This window comes from Paralichthys olivaceus, chromosome 17 (genome assembly GCF_024713975.1).
Source record: "Paralichthys olivaceus isolate ysfri-2021 chromosome 17, ASM2471397v2, whole genome shotgun sequence".
Lineage (NCBI taxonomy): Eukaryota > Metazoa > Chordata > Actinopteri > Pleuronectiformes > Paralichthyidae > Paralichthys > Paralichthys olivaceus.
This window is the reverse complement of record NC_091109.1, coordinates 17,905,109-17,918,667: the sequence shown is the minus strand read 5'-3', so window position 1 is coordinate 17,918,667 and position 13,559 is coordinate 17,905,109. Positions and strand designations below refer to the sequence as shown.

Here is a 13,559-nt window from a genome sequence, read left to right as displayed (position 1 = left end):
TGACAGACTGATTATCACGTGTTGAGACTGTCCGTGACAAACCACCACGTGACAAACCATGAGTGAACGTGATTATTACCAGTGTTTGATTTGAATCATTAAAAACACCAACTGTCTTCTTCGTCTCTTTTTATTGTGAATAATTCATGACATCATCAAACCAACAGCATGTGACATCATCAAATAACATTTTTATCTATTAAAGTCAAACACACGTTCGTCTGTGATCAAATTTAAACCTTCGTCGTTTACATTAAAATGACTCGAAGCTCAGAACTGCTTCACTCATGTTTGACTCTTTAGTTTCACGTGTCACCAAAATGTTTCCGTCGTCTAAAATAATCTCCCACATTCCCGACATGTTGCTGCTGAATTATTTCAGGTCAGTTTATAGTTTTCTTAAGGTTTTAATACAGACATTTAAAATCAAAGGTGGAACTGAAGCTCAGAACTGAAATCAGACGTCTCATTAATAATCAGATTTAACTTCTATGATAAAATGATCCTTGATTTGAATAATACTTGATTTTTCAACAAACTGTATTTTGTCTGAATTATTTTTATTTAACCTCGTGTTGTGTTGAACGAATGTTGTTCTTCGACCTGTTGCCAATGAGCTCACCAGTGTTTGTCGTCATGGTAACAACACGCAGCCTGACGGACTTTATGAGACGAGGATGAGGAGAGAAACAGAAAAAATGATGGATCAAGAATAAAGACTTTGTTTTTAAAAGCAGCATCAGAACTTTATATTTAACCACATTTTCCATTTAGTGTTTCGATTTTCTCTTTGAGGATTAATTCACTTTATAAAACTGTTCATCAATTTCACTCCTTCAATCCTGTTTGATCTCATTCTTCTCGCTGCTCGCTCTTTAAACTCACTGAGCCTACGTCAAATATTCAAACCCGACATGTCGTTCTTGTATCATCAACCCAAAGAATAATATCAATAATTTCGAGGGTTGCTTCATCCTGAGAACTTCTCCACGAGAACTTCAAATAAATCTCAGTTTTTGAACGAAGCTTTTAATAATAAACGATTCTGACTGAAGTCAGTTTGAGCAAATATGAGCAAACTCTGCAGGAGGCTCACAGCCGCCCGGACGCTCCGACTTCAACATCCACCTGGGTCCAATCAGTCCTCCTGCAGCCAGGAGGAGGCGCTCCACCCTGCATGTTTACAGGAAGCAGTTGGTTGGTGGAGGGGGTGTGGCACAAGCGTCCTCCGTTTGTCTTCTTCCAGCGTTTTCAACATGGCAACATCATGAAGACAGAGCGAGCCGGGCGAGCGTTAGTCAGCTGCCCCGGGGCTTGAAGGCGGGCTGACGTCTTCAGAGTCGATGGGGAAGGTTTTCTTCCCTCGTCTCTGCACGTGATCCTCGTTCCTCTTCTCCAACGCCACAATCTGTCAGAGAGAAGCATGATGGGAAATCAACAGTTTAAACACGCTTTCTGGAATAAATAACAGTCACAGGTGAGTGAAGTGTGTGTGTGTCTGTCTCTGTGTCTTTGGTGTGTGTGTCTGTCTCTTTGTTACCTCTGCGATGAATTCAGCGTCGTCTTCAGCACCGACCGGGATGTTCAGTCCAGTGACGATGTTGAAAAGCTCGTAAACACTCATCGCCTCACTCACTCCTCTCTTCTGGAAGAACTGGAACGTACACACACACACACACACACACACACACACACACACACACACACACACACACAAACACACACACACACACACAAACACACACACAAACACACACACACACACACACACACACACACACACACACACACACACACACACACACACACTTGCCTTTTTGTTTGGTTCCAGACAAACAACACGTAACCATGACTCAAGACTTTTGGCAACATGACTCGTCTCTTTGTGACAGTTTCTGATTAAACTGACGAACCAGACGAAGTTGAACCTGATTGGCGGACAGGCCTTTAAGTTAATCAATAATAAGCACCAGTTAAATCCTGACAGAGATTTTACTAATGATTCATTCCTAATCTATTTTATGAAAGACAAATAATTAAGGACAAACTAATTCATAAAAAAGTATAATTTTCGCTGAACTTGAACCAGATCAGATTCAATATTTTCTGACTTTTAAAGACATTTAATTTCTCTGTGATGTTTCCTGCTCAAACGTTCTGACAGACTCATCCTGACACACACAGATCGGAGAGCAGCCGTTACCGTGGAGACGTTCCTGCAGTCTCTGAAGAGGAACTCCAGACCGTGAGGGTGAGTGGGCTCCACGGACTGACTGACGTCGATCAACCACACCTGCACGAAACCCACCGAGAGGAATGAATTAACGAGAAAACTGAACAAGTGAGACCAGATAAAAGAAAGAAAGATGAAGACAGGAAGAGAGGAAGGAAAGATGTAAAGTGACAGGTCACCTTCACGCACTCACAGGTCCGACTCTCCTGGACGAGACACGTTAATGATAACGACAGCAGTATGGAGGGATAGACAGAAGCAACGACAGGAAGAGTGGAAGTAGATTAAAAGACGGAAGGAGGAGAGGAAGCTGGGAGATGTAAGGAACAGAGGGAAAGAGAAAAACGATGGAGCGAGTCAGAGCACAGGAAGAAAATGAGAGAGAGAAAGAAAAGCAGCTGAACCAAGAGGAGGAAAGAGAGATGATGGAGAGATGGACAGAAATCTGTAGGAACAAAAGAAGAGTTTCACCTTCCCCTCGTGCCACAGCATGTTGTATTCACTGAGATCAGCATGAACCAGATTACACTCCTGAAACAACTGCTGCATCATCTGCAGAGAAACGATCAAACACAGAAAACATCATCATGCAACATTTATTCACCAGCAGCTGATCGATTCCATTTATCAGGAACGAGTTATTTATTAAACCTTTAACCTGAACTGTTGCTTTTTCAAACAACCGACTCATTATCCTCAGTCGTACAAACCGTGTCTACACGTGTCAGAACAAGTGGACTTCCTGTCAGTGTACATACGTGTAGAACCTGGTAGTAGGCGTTCTTCATGTCCTCTGAACCCAACATGGCGTCTTTGAGTTTGGGAGCAGGAACGTGGTCTTTACCGATGAACGACATCACCAGGATGTGTTTCTTCAGCAGCACCACCTCCGGACAGGGAATCTCCGCCTTCTTCATCCTGAGAACCAACAAGCGAACGTCAACACATCTCTGCGTCTCTATGGCAACTGTTCGCTGCTCCGTTAACACCTGACATCTACGACACGCGCTGGAAGCAGTTGACCAATCGTATCAGAACTTTTCTGGCCCTTTTAACCGATTAACAGGAACCTCGCTGGATTCTCCAAAGAAACTGACGCGAGGTCTGAAACCTGCTGAGCAATGAATAATCTTAAGATGAATTATTAAAGAGACACTGAATCTCCGCAGACGTTACCTGACCAGGTTGTGCATCTCCTTCTCGGCCCACATCCTGATGATTTTGCGAGGGTTCAGTTTGCTGAATCGATCTATGAAGCGATAGTCGTCTTTGATGTAGCGGTCTCTGTTCTTGAATTCATTGAGCGTCGTTTTAAACACCTTCAGCACCACCTCGTCCGGCACCGGCTCCTCCTCCAGGCTGAAACACGAACACGCAGAGCCGTCACATCGTCCATCTTTATTTACAGTGTCTCCGATGCTCCTCCCTCCCCCTCTGTACCCACTCACCTCCCTCCGTCGGCGTGGAAGACGACGGACTCTTTACCCGTGCTGATGCAGCCGTTGATGTTTTCCAGCACGCCAGTGTTCACCATCTTATACATGAGCAGACGAGTGCGAGGGTCCACGGCTTGTTCCTGTGGAGAGAGGACGGAGGTTTGTGTTGAAGAAGAACAGCTTGTTATGATGTTTGTTTTTCTGAGTCTGTTCTTACGGCGGTGGAGTGCTCCTTCTTCTCGTGCAGCCTGGCGCTGCGCTTCTGCTCGCTGTAGCAGTGCTGCTTCAGAGCGTTAAACACCTGATTGGGCAACTTCAGGTCCATCCCCAGGCCGTCGCCGACATGGACCTCAGGAGCAAACTGGAGGGGGGGGGGACTTATGAAATTATCGCAAACACTTTCTCTTTGATGAAGCACGAACATGTCGACAGAAAGAACAAATAAATATTTAAAACCATCATGAACACAAAGGAGAAAACTCTCTCAACCAAAGTGACTTCCTGTTTAGATTAAATAATGATTTGACTTTGATAAGACACAAGTTTAAACTTCATATGTACATTTCTCTTTAAAACACGTTCAGGCTTTCAATAAAAAAAACACTGATATAAATTCATATGTTTTCGGAACCTGTGAATATTTAAATGTTAATAAACATGAATGTGAAGAGTTTGAGAAAACATGACGTTGTCTTACGTTGTCCATGCGCGCAGTGTTCTTACGACCACAGGTCACCTCGTCATGTTTGGTCGTGATGTTTTTGCCTTTTCCAACGAATCCTCTACGCGGCGTCGTCTGAGGCTTATCTGTATCACACACACACACTCACACGTCACCAACAACTCAAGCATTTAAACCCTGATCTCCCACTTTCACTGTTTTCACACATGAACTCTGTAAAATGTTGTCTGGACATTTCCTGTGGTTCCTGTTTCTCCTGTGAAGCAGCAGCTCTCGCTCACTGTGAAGTTTCCCCACATTTTCCCACTGTTTCCTCACATGGACTCACTCTGACATTTTTCAGGACAAGTTGCAGAACATTTACGGAGCAACTGACTCAGACGTTTTTGTTCTCACATACAGAACCTCCAGAACATTTCAGGAACACGTCCAGACTTACGTTCATTTAGTCAACCTGCTGCAGTTACCTGCTCTGTAGGGGTCGTGTCTCGTGTCCTGCCAGTCCACCTCGTCCTCTGAGCTGCCGCTGTCCTCATATGGATGAACCATGCGGTAGTTCTCAAAGGAGATGGACACTGGACATGAGACATTAAACAGAGACTCTTAAAGAACATTTTAATCTGTTTTAATGTAATAAAACTGTATTCTAATCTCAAATTATTGGGTTTCTACCTTTACTGTCTCCATTGAACTTCTTCTCCTCGCGGCGCAGCTGATCATCAAACTCACGGTCGAACTGCATCTGCAGCATCTTGGCGAGCATCAGGTCACTGGTGGTTTCAGGAGCATCACCCGACGACAGCAGATCTGCTCCCGGTCTGAGAAACACAATGAAAACTGTTCACGATTTTCACATTGTGATGAACCTGCAGGTGTTTTATCAAACTCACAGATGTTGAGAACTCACTCAGTGAGCGCAGGGAAGGTGGCGTCCTCCTCATCCAGCTGTTTGGCCAGCTGCTCGCTCATCACATCAGCCAGAGAACAGGCCGGAGCTGCCGGGGCCACCGAACCCCACGGGCTCTGCCACACACACACACACACACACACACACACACACACACACACACACACACACACACACACACACACACACACACACACACACACACACACACAGGGAATAGGTGAATATAATGTTCCAAAGGAACAGTGAATAAAGAAGAGAAGATGGCGCCTCCTTGTGGCAGCATGTTACAGCAGCTCTCGATCACTTAGAGCTCTTTTCTTTTGATTCTTTTTTCACGTGTTCAGTCTTTCTCTCCTGTTTATTACACTTTGGATCGTGTCTGGAGATCCAAGAACATAATGAGAACATATAGATGATATAGAACAGAACATAATAAGAATTTATAGATTATAATATTATATATAACATAATAGAATAAGAATATATAGATTATATAGAACAGAACAGAATAAGAATATATAGATTATAATATTATAGAATAAGAACATATAGATTATTTAGAACAGAAAATAATAAGAATTTATAGATTAAATATAACAGAACATAATAAGAATATATCGATTATATATAACAGAACATAATAAGAATATATAGATTATATAGAACAGAACATAATAAGAATATATAGATTATAATATTATATAGAACATAATAGAATAAGAATATATAGATTATATAGAACAGAAGATAATAGAAAGAGCAGAGACTTGTTCAGACATGTCTCAGTTGAGGTTGTGCTGACGTGAGTTTAGGCTCCACCCACATGTAGGAGCTTTTAAATTCATAATAATTATTATTTATATATAAATAATAATTATCATTTATCATTATTATCAATTATCATTTATATATAAATGATCGCAGAGTCACAATAAGATTCAATAAGAAGATTTAATCTATGATTAAAAAAACTAGTTTACACTGAGACACGTGGAAGGAAAATAAAGACGATGACTCACAACATAGTTCTGACTCACAACACACACAACAAACACAACACACACAGCATAGTTCTGACACACAACACACACACCATACACAACAAACACAACAAAGACAACACACACAGCATAGTTCTGACTCACAACATAGCTCTGACTCTGACACACACACTGACACACACACACACTCACACACACACACACACACACACACACACACACACACACACACACACACACACACACACACACACTTCAGCGGCAGAATAAAAACCTTTTGTCTTTAGATCAAACAAACATCTTCAGGGAGTCGCGGCCATGTTGGATCGCAGTTAGCTTTAGCACTAGCATTAGCAGCTCGCCGGAGAAACAGAAGGCGACAGTAAAAACCAAGAGTCTCTGACCTTCCGTGTTTCTGACGCGACTCCTGTTCGATCCATGACGATGCTTCGATTAATCGACTCTGTGTCCGGGACCGACTCGTGACAAGCAGCGGAGCTAACGTTAGCACGGAGCGGAGGGGCGGGGCCAACAGACGATAACTTTCCAGAACAAGAAATGAGACGCGTCGCTCGGTGACGTCACAGGAAGCTTACAGATGATGCGCAGGACACTGTCCGCCTCCACAATAAAAGCTCTCAAAAGGTCTTTAAATTTAAACCATAGATTGTATATAAATACACACACACACACATATATATATATCTTTATACTATACATATCTATATCTATATATTAAATAATCAAATATATTTAAACACGATTCATTTAATGATCCAGCATGTGGGTGAAAAGATAATTATTCCAAATTAAAGTTATCACCGACGATTCAACGAAAATAATAATGTTTATATTTTTAAACAGTAAATCAAGTGATATAATATTATTGTAACTGAACTAATGAAACTAAAATCAAAACACCAAAGATCCCTTTCATATATATATACATATACATATATATATATATATATATGTATATGTATGAAGGTGATCCATTATATATATTTATATAAATCATATTAAACACGTGTGATCTGATCATGTAAAGAAAATAATTTAAATATCGTTTTTTCAACATTAACCTTAATGCATGTGCGTGCGTGTGCTCGCGTGTGCGAATCAGCTGTCGCGTGTACGCCCTACAATGTGTCCAGGTTGGCTCATGAACGCGCACGGCCAACAGCTGTTGTTCCAGGTGCTTGAAGTCGCGTTCACGTGAATAACACCGGAAACCCGGCTAGTCTGGCTTCAAAATAAAACGATAGATATTTGTTTAGGGATTAATAAGGATTAATTATGTCTATTATAAAGATGTTTAGATTTCACGAGGAGCTGTTTATTCAGATTGATGATGATGCTGGATTCCTAAATCAATCATTACTCTGTGTACAAACATGTCAGTATTTATTCCAGTACTACTGACACCGTGTACTTCACAGAAACAGATTTTATTTAGAAAGTGCACACAGGAAGTGGTTTTTTATTTTGAAACCTTGACGGTGTCGGAGCATCCTGACGTCTCCTCTGAGCTCAAAGTGAAAACGTCCGATTCTTCCTCCTCTTCCTCCTCTTCCTCACCTTCCTCCTCTTCATCACAGCATCAGGCCTTCGTCGCCTGCACAGACTTTTATTTTGATGATCTGTCTTCTCTTCCGCCCCTCCGGTCTCGTTCCACCTGGATGTCTTTGTCACCGATGGACTCCTCCGTCCTCAGCATCAGCACCGGAGGGCCGGCGGGCCAGGCAGCACGGCCGGGATTCAACCAGCACACATAGCAGCTCTCTGCACTGTGAGTATCCAGCATCGAAACATCCCATAATAACAGTGACAGCAGACCAGCAGGAGGCGCTGTGAGGAGGAGGAGGAGGAGGAGGAGGAGGAGGAGGAGGAGGAGGAGGAGGCTGCAGCTCTGGCTCCTTGTGAGGACATCAGGTCCGTCAGAGGGCTCATCACAAATATCCATTCATCAATAATCCATTCATCCATTCATCCATTCATCAGTGAGGATCCATTCAAATATTTACCGATGTGACGACAACATGTTGGGGGCGGGGTCATCTGATGGTTTGACCCCGCCCCTCTAAGCAAACATGAGAACCATAAAGAATCAGTCACGTTAAACACGAGATGTGACGTGTTTTTAAAGAAGCTGCTGTTTCACATCATGTGTGTTTACAATCATGTTAGCATGTTAGCATGTAAACTTCTTTGAGGCTCAGCTTCACGCTAACCTGCTCCATGCTAACGCGAGTTTAAATCACAGACCGTAAATAACAAACTCACCAAATGTTCATCCTGAGGGGAAACTGAATCTTATGGTTGGTTTTAATTTATTTTGTGCGTCTTATAGTGTTTATTGTCTTTTCGATTATCTCCTGAGTATTTGTGTATATTTAGTTATTTTGTGTATATTTAGTTATTTGTGTATATTTTGTTATTTGTGTATATTTTGTGTATATTTAGTTATTTGTGTATATTTTGTGTATATTTTGTTATTTGTGTATATTTTGTTATTTGTGTATATTTTGTTATTTGTGTATATTGAGTTATTTGTGTATATTTGGTTGTTAGTGTTGATTCAGTCCTTCGGACAGATTAGCGTCTCTGTGCTTTGCTTGTGTGTGTTTGTGGTTGGTTTAGTTTGTTGGTCAGTTTAGTTTGTTGGTCAGTTTCATTCACTTCTGACAGTTTGTGTTTCTTCTCTCTCAGTCTGAGGAATCCCTCACCAGACTGAGCGGCCTAAACTGACCTCTGACCTCTGACTCATCGTAATCGAGCATCGTCATGACGAAGCGGAAAGTCGACGGCACCGACTGATGAAGCTGGAACTGAAATCTGCTGAGGAGGAGGAGGAAGCTGTGAGACGCTGAACGAGAACAAGGTTTGGACAAAGAGGATGAGACGTGTTGAGTCTCACACGTCTCTGATACTTTGACTCTGAAAACCTGGAAGAGTCCGAACGTTTCCAACCAAAACTCTGAGACTTCTCTGATGATGTAGAAGATGTAGAAGAAGAAGAAGAAGAAGAAGACAGCCGTGACGATGTTGACGCCTGCACAATAATCCAGCTGTGAAACGACCATGATTGTCTCTGACTGACACAACATCTGTACCAGATCAAACTCTTTTGTGAATGTGAAGTAAAAACACGATTCAGACTCAGACAGCAAATACGATTGTTTCACTTCAAAAGACGACGATTCAAAGATTAAATCGACTGAAGTTTGATCCTAAGAAGTTGAATTTTCTGATCGAGCTGCTGATCTGAGACCTCAGGAGGCCGGACGTCAGGATGACACACCTCCACGCCGGCCTCAGCTCGGAGACGACGGAGAAAGCTCGTTTAGAGCTGAATGAAAACCCCGACACTCTGCACCAGGACATCCAGCAGGTAGACAACCAACATCTGTTAGTTCACGTTTCAAACTTCAATCACAGAAAATCAATAAGATCATCAATCTGGAAAACGTGCGTCACCACCGACACGTCACCATGGTTACAATCTGCTCCTCTGCTTTTAAGAAATATCCAGAGAAGTGTATAAAAGTTCAGTTCATCTTTTTATCCAACTGCACATTTGTGAGAAAACGAGTCATAATCAAACACTGAGTTCTAGAGTTGTGTGACGTCACACTGACCTTTGACCTTTTGCCCCAGATTCCTCATCATGAGGCCGTAAAGTCACAGTTCAGTTCTCACGCAACAACACGAAGGTTTGAAAACTACGAATCAGCAGCAGATTAAAAGAAGCTCCGAGAGAACAAACCTCTTCTGGACCACAATCCTGGATCCACTCGTTTATCTGCTCTGACGTTTTCATTCCTTCCACAAAATATCAGAAAAATCAGTTCAGTAGTTTTTACTTACAAACAGATGAACGAACTTCTATCGTCCTCTTATCTCCGTCCTCTTCCGTCTTCTGTCCTCTTATCTCCGTCCTCTTATCTCCGTCCTCTTCCCGTCCAGGTGCGGGACATGATCGTGACGCGGCCGGACATCGGTTTCCTGCGGACGGACGACGACTTCATCCTCCGCTTCCTGAGGGCCCGAAAGTTTGACCAGACGGAGACGTTCCGACTGTTGGCTCAGTACTTCCAGTTCCGACAGCAGAACCTGGACATGTTCCAGAGCTTCAAGGTAACATGTCAGGTCATCACAACACGCTCCGAACACGGGACGCAGCGTTTCTTCACGTGACACGATATTTTAACTTCATGTCTGTGTCATCGTTGTTATTTACTGGGATTTGATTGGTTCCAACATGTGTGTGTGTGTGTGTGTGTGTGTGTGTGTGCGTCTCAGGTGGATGACTCTGGTATTAAGCGAGCGTTGATGGACGGTTTCCCTGGTGTGTTGGAGACTCCAGACCAACATGGTCGAAAAATCCTGATCCTGTTCGCCTCCAACTGGGACCAGAGCAGGTAACACACACACACACACACACACACACACACACACACACACACACACACACACACACACACACACACACACACACACACACACACACACTGTCCTCTCATTGATTAAAACAGCTGTATTTAAGGTGTGACGGAGCGTCTCTCTCTCTTATCGACCGTCCGTCAGGAACTCGTTCATCGACATCCTGCGAGCGATTCTTCTCTCGCTGGAGGTTCTGATTGAAAACCCCGAGCTCCAGATCAACGGCTTCGTCCTCATCATCGACTGGAGCAACTTCTCCTTCAAACAGGCGTCCAAGCTCACGCCCAACATCCTCAAACTCGCCATCGAAGGACTGCAGGTAGAAACACCACGAGATGAAGGAGTTCACATTTATTATCTCCATCGTAGAAACCAAGATGACCTCTGACCTCTGGCCGGTGTGTGACCTCTGACCTCTGGCCGGTGTGTGACCTCTGACCTCTGGTCGTCACTGACGAGTTCTCTCTTCATCCTCAGGACAGTTTTCCTGCTCGTTTTGGAGGAATCCACTTTGTGAATCAGCCGTGGTACATCCACGCCATGTACACCATCATCAAACCCTTCCTCAAAGACAAGACCAGGAAACGGGTGAAAACTCTTTTTTCCTTTTCTTCCTGTTTTGTCTTTTTCTCTTCTTCCTCTGATCTCTTCTTTGTCTCCTCCTCTTCCTCAGATCTTCCTCCACGGTAACAACCTGAACTCGCTGCACCAGCTCATCCAGCCCGAGTGTCTGCCATCAGAGTTCGGTGGGTCGATGCCGCCGTACGACATGGGCATCTGGGCACGAACGCTGCTGGGCCCCGACTACAACGACGAGACGGAGTACACGCTGACGTACGACGCTCTGCACGTCAGGGAGAACTGTGGAGGAGGAGGAGGAGGAGGAGACAAGGAGATGATGAAGAGGTGAAAACATTTAGAGAGGGAGGAGAGAGAGGGAGGAGAGCTGCCCCCTGCTGGCACTCTGCTGTAACATGTTTCTCTGCTGCAGGTCTCAGTCGGCAGTGGAACCAGGAACTCTCCGACAGAACGACAGAGAGACCAACACACCACTGCTGGCCCTGGACTGAACACACACACACACACACACACACACACACACACACACACACACACACACAGTCTGTCTCTGAGCCATGTGATGTCATCAACATCTGTTCTGACGTCAACAACTAAACTTTCTGTGAAAACCTGAGAAACTTTATTTAAACTCAGAACCTCGTCTCTGAGGAACGTTTTGATCTGGAAGCATCAACAAGGATGAATTTAAACTGAGATCAGTTTCATCGTAGTTTCGTAGAAACGAGTTTCAAATGCTCTACGTTTTTTTCCCACAAAGCTTTGGGGGAGGTATGATGATGTCACACTAATGATCATCTGACTACAGCTGATATAAATAGTTTCTGTAGCGTGAGGATTAGCAACAGAGCTAAATAACTAACGTCAGCTCTCTCAGCCTGTTTTAGTTCCTGGTTCTGTTTCTGTTCGGCCTCGAGCGCTGGAGACCAGACGTGGAGCTGAAGAGAGGAAGATGTGATTGAATCCAGGTTTAAAAATCCTTGTTGGTGAAATCCAGTTTTTATCTTCAGAGTTTTCTGAGCTGTGAATCAAAAATCAAAATCAGTTTTATTCTAAGTTATTTCTCCACCGGCTGAAGTGTTAAATAAAAACTACTTGTGTGAAACTGACGGAGGCGGAAACATCAGCTTCACGTTGGTAGAAGAATATTTTCCATTTTTTTCTTTTAATGTGAAACAACAAAATCACATCAAGCCAGACCATCATCGCACAAGCATTTCAAAATAAAAGCACTGCACATGTCTCACACTGTAAACCAGCTGTTGGTCTTCTGCCGGGATGAAATGTTCTTTCTGAAGAAACGATCACCTTGAACCTCCTGCACTGAATGTTGGTTTTTATTGAAGATTGTATTTTATTGTATTATTAAGAAGAAGAAGAAGAACAGTGGCACACTCATCCAGTCGCTCTCGAGATATTTGAAGTGAAATCATCTTCATGTCCTGTGACAGAAATAAAGGAGATTTCTGAAAACATGGGAATAGATTAAAAAAGTTGATGATTTCACTAAAACGTTTCGGGACATAAGTTGATTATTCATAAAAACTCAGAGTGACTTGAAGCGTGTGATGATTTTGTTGTGTTAGACTCATCATCAGGGCTACACTGGTCTCCACTCGACTGTGATGTAATGTATTTCCTTTCAATGAATGTATAGAATTAAACATTTACACCAACCTGGTCGTGTTGTGTTTAACAGCAGCGATTTTATTTTGGAATAAGTCCGATTTTTAAAAAGCTGCTGCATCGAAAAACAACCAGAAATCTGTTTCTCCACTTTTAGTTTTCGTTCTCAGAATATTCACGTTTGTTTGGTCCAGAGGCAGAAATTAAAAAAGTTTTCTTACTAGGAAGGTTCCAGATCTCTGGACAAATCTCATCATGAGGTGGATTCACTGCAGCAGCTGATCTGAATGTCTCTGAACGTAAACTTCATTTGATTCTGAAACTAAAACAACTTAGTTTTAACTGCTGCTAACTAACTCTTCATCAGTCTGAAACACTGGAGATTAAAAGAAGAGATTCACTCTGAAATGAGAAATAAAAGCAGAGCTCACTCACTCAGGCCTGAGTGAATATTATTAATAGACATTGTGAGTGAGTCACATCTGTCACCTGCAGAATGAAGCTTCTCCAAAGAGATGAGAAACATCCACAAATAAAACATGACGGCTGTTTGTTATTCTGACAGCGTTGAGATTAAACCCGGTTTAACTAGAGTGTGGAAACTAGACAGTCCGACAGGCTCAGGCTTAACCTGCGTTTAGACAAAACG

At 42.9% G+C, this 13,559-nt stretch overlaps 2 protein-coding genes across 3 annotated transcripts; one reads left to right on the top strand and one right to left on the bottom strand.

Moving 5' to 3' along the window:
- Window positions 1–114: 114 nt before the first annotated feature.
- Window positions 115–6,872, bottom strand: riok3 (RIO kinase 3 (yeast)). 2 transcript variants are annotated; one of them, XM_069512347.1, is made up of 13 exons: window positions 6,667–6,872; window positions 5,259–5,374; window positions 5,024–5,169; window positions 4,819–4,926; window positions 4,367–4,476; window positions 3,887–4,030; window positions 3,682–3,809; window positions 3,410–3,592; window positions 2,992–3,151; window positions 2,705–2,785; window positions 2,204–2,293; window positions 1,541–1,654; window positions 115–1,408 (listed from the first exon to the last, which is right to left on the bottom strand). In XM_069512347.1, exons 1-13 carry the CDS (start codon window positions 6,700–6,702, stop codon window positions 1,295–1,297), a joined length of 1,530 nt encoding a protein of 509 aa, XP_069368448.1. In that variant the 5' UTR covers window positions 6,703–6,872; the 3' UTR covers window positions 115–1,294. The 2 variants fall into 2 exon arrangements, with proteins under 2 accessions (XP_069368448.1, XP_069368449.1); XM_069512348.1 differs by having other exon boundaries at window positions 6,537–6,790.
- A 747-nt stretch (window positions 6,873–7,619) lies between these two features.
- LOC109647022 (clavesin-1-like) lies at window positions 7,620–12,960 on the top strand. The gene is made up of 8 exons (XM_020112793.2): window positions 7,620–8,051; window positions 8,972–9,653; window positions 10,229–10,399; window positions 10,565–10,683; window positions 10,850–11,024; window positions 11,183–11,293; window positions 11,379–11,611; window positions 11,697–12,960. The coding sequence occupies exons 2-8, from the start codon at window positions 9,555–9,557 to the stop codon at window positions 11,773–11,775; spliced, it is 987 nt and encodes a 328-aa protein (XP_019968352.1). The 5' UTR covers window positions 7,620–8,051; window positions 8,972–9,554; the 3' UTR covers window positions 11,776–12,960.
- Window positions 12,961–13,559: the final 599 nt, after the last annotated feature.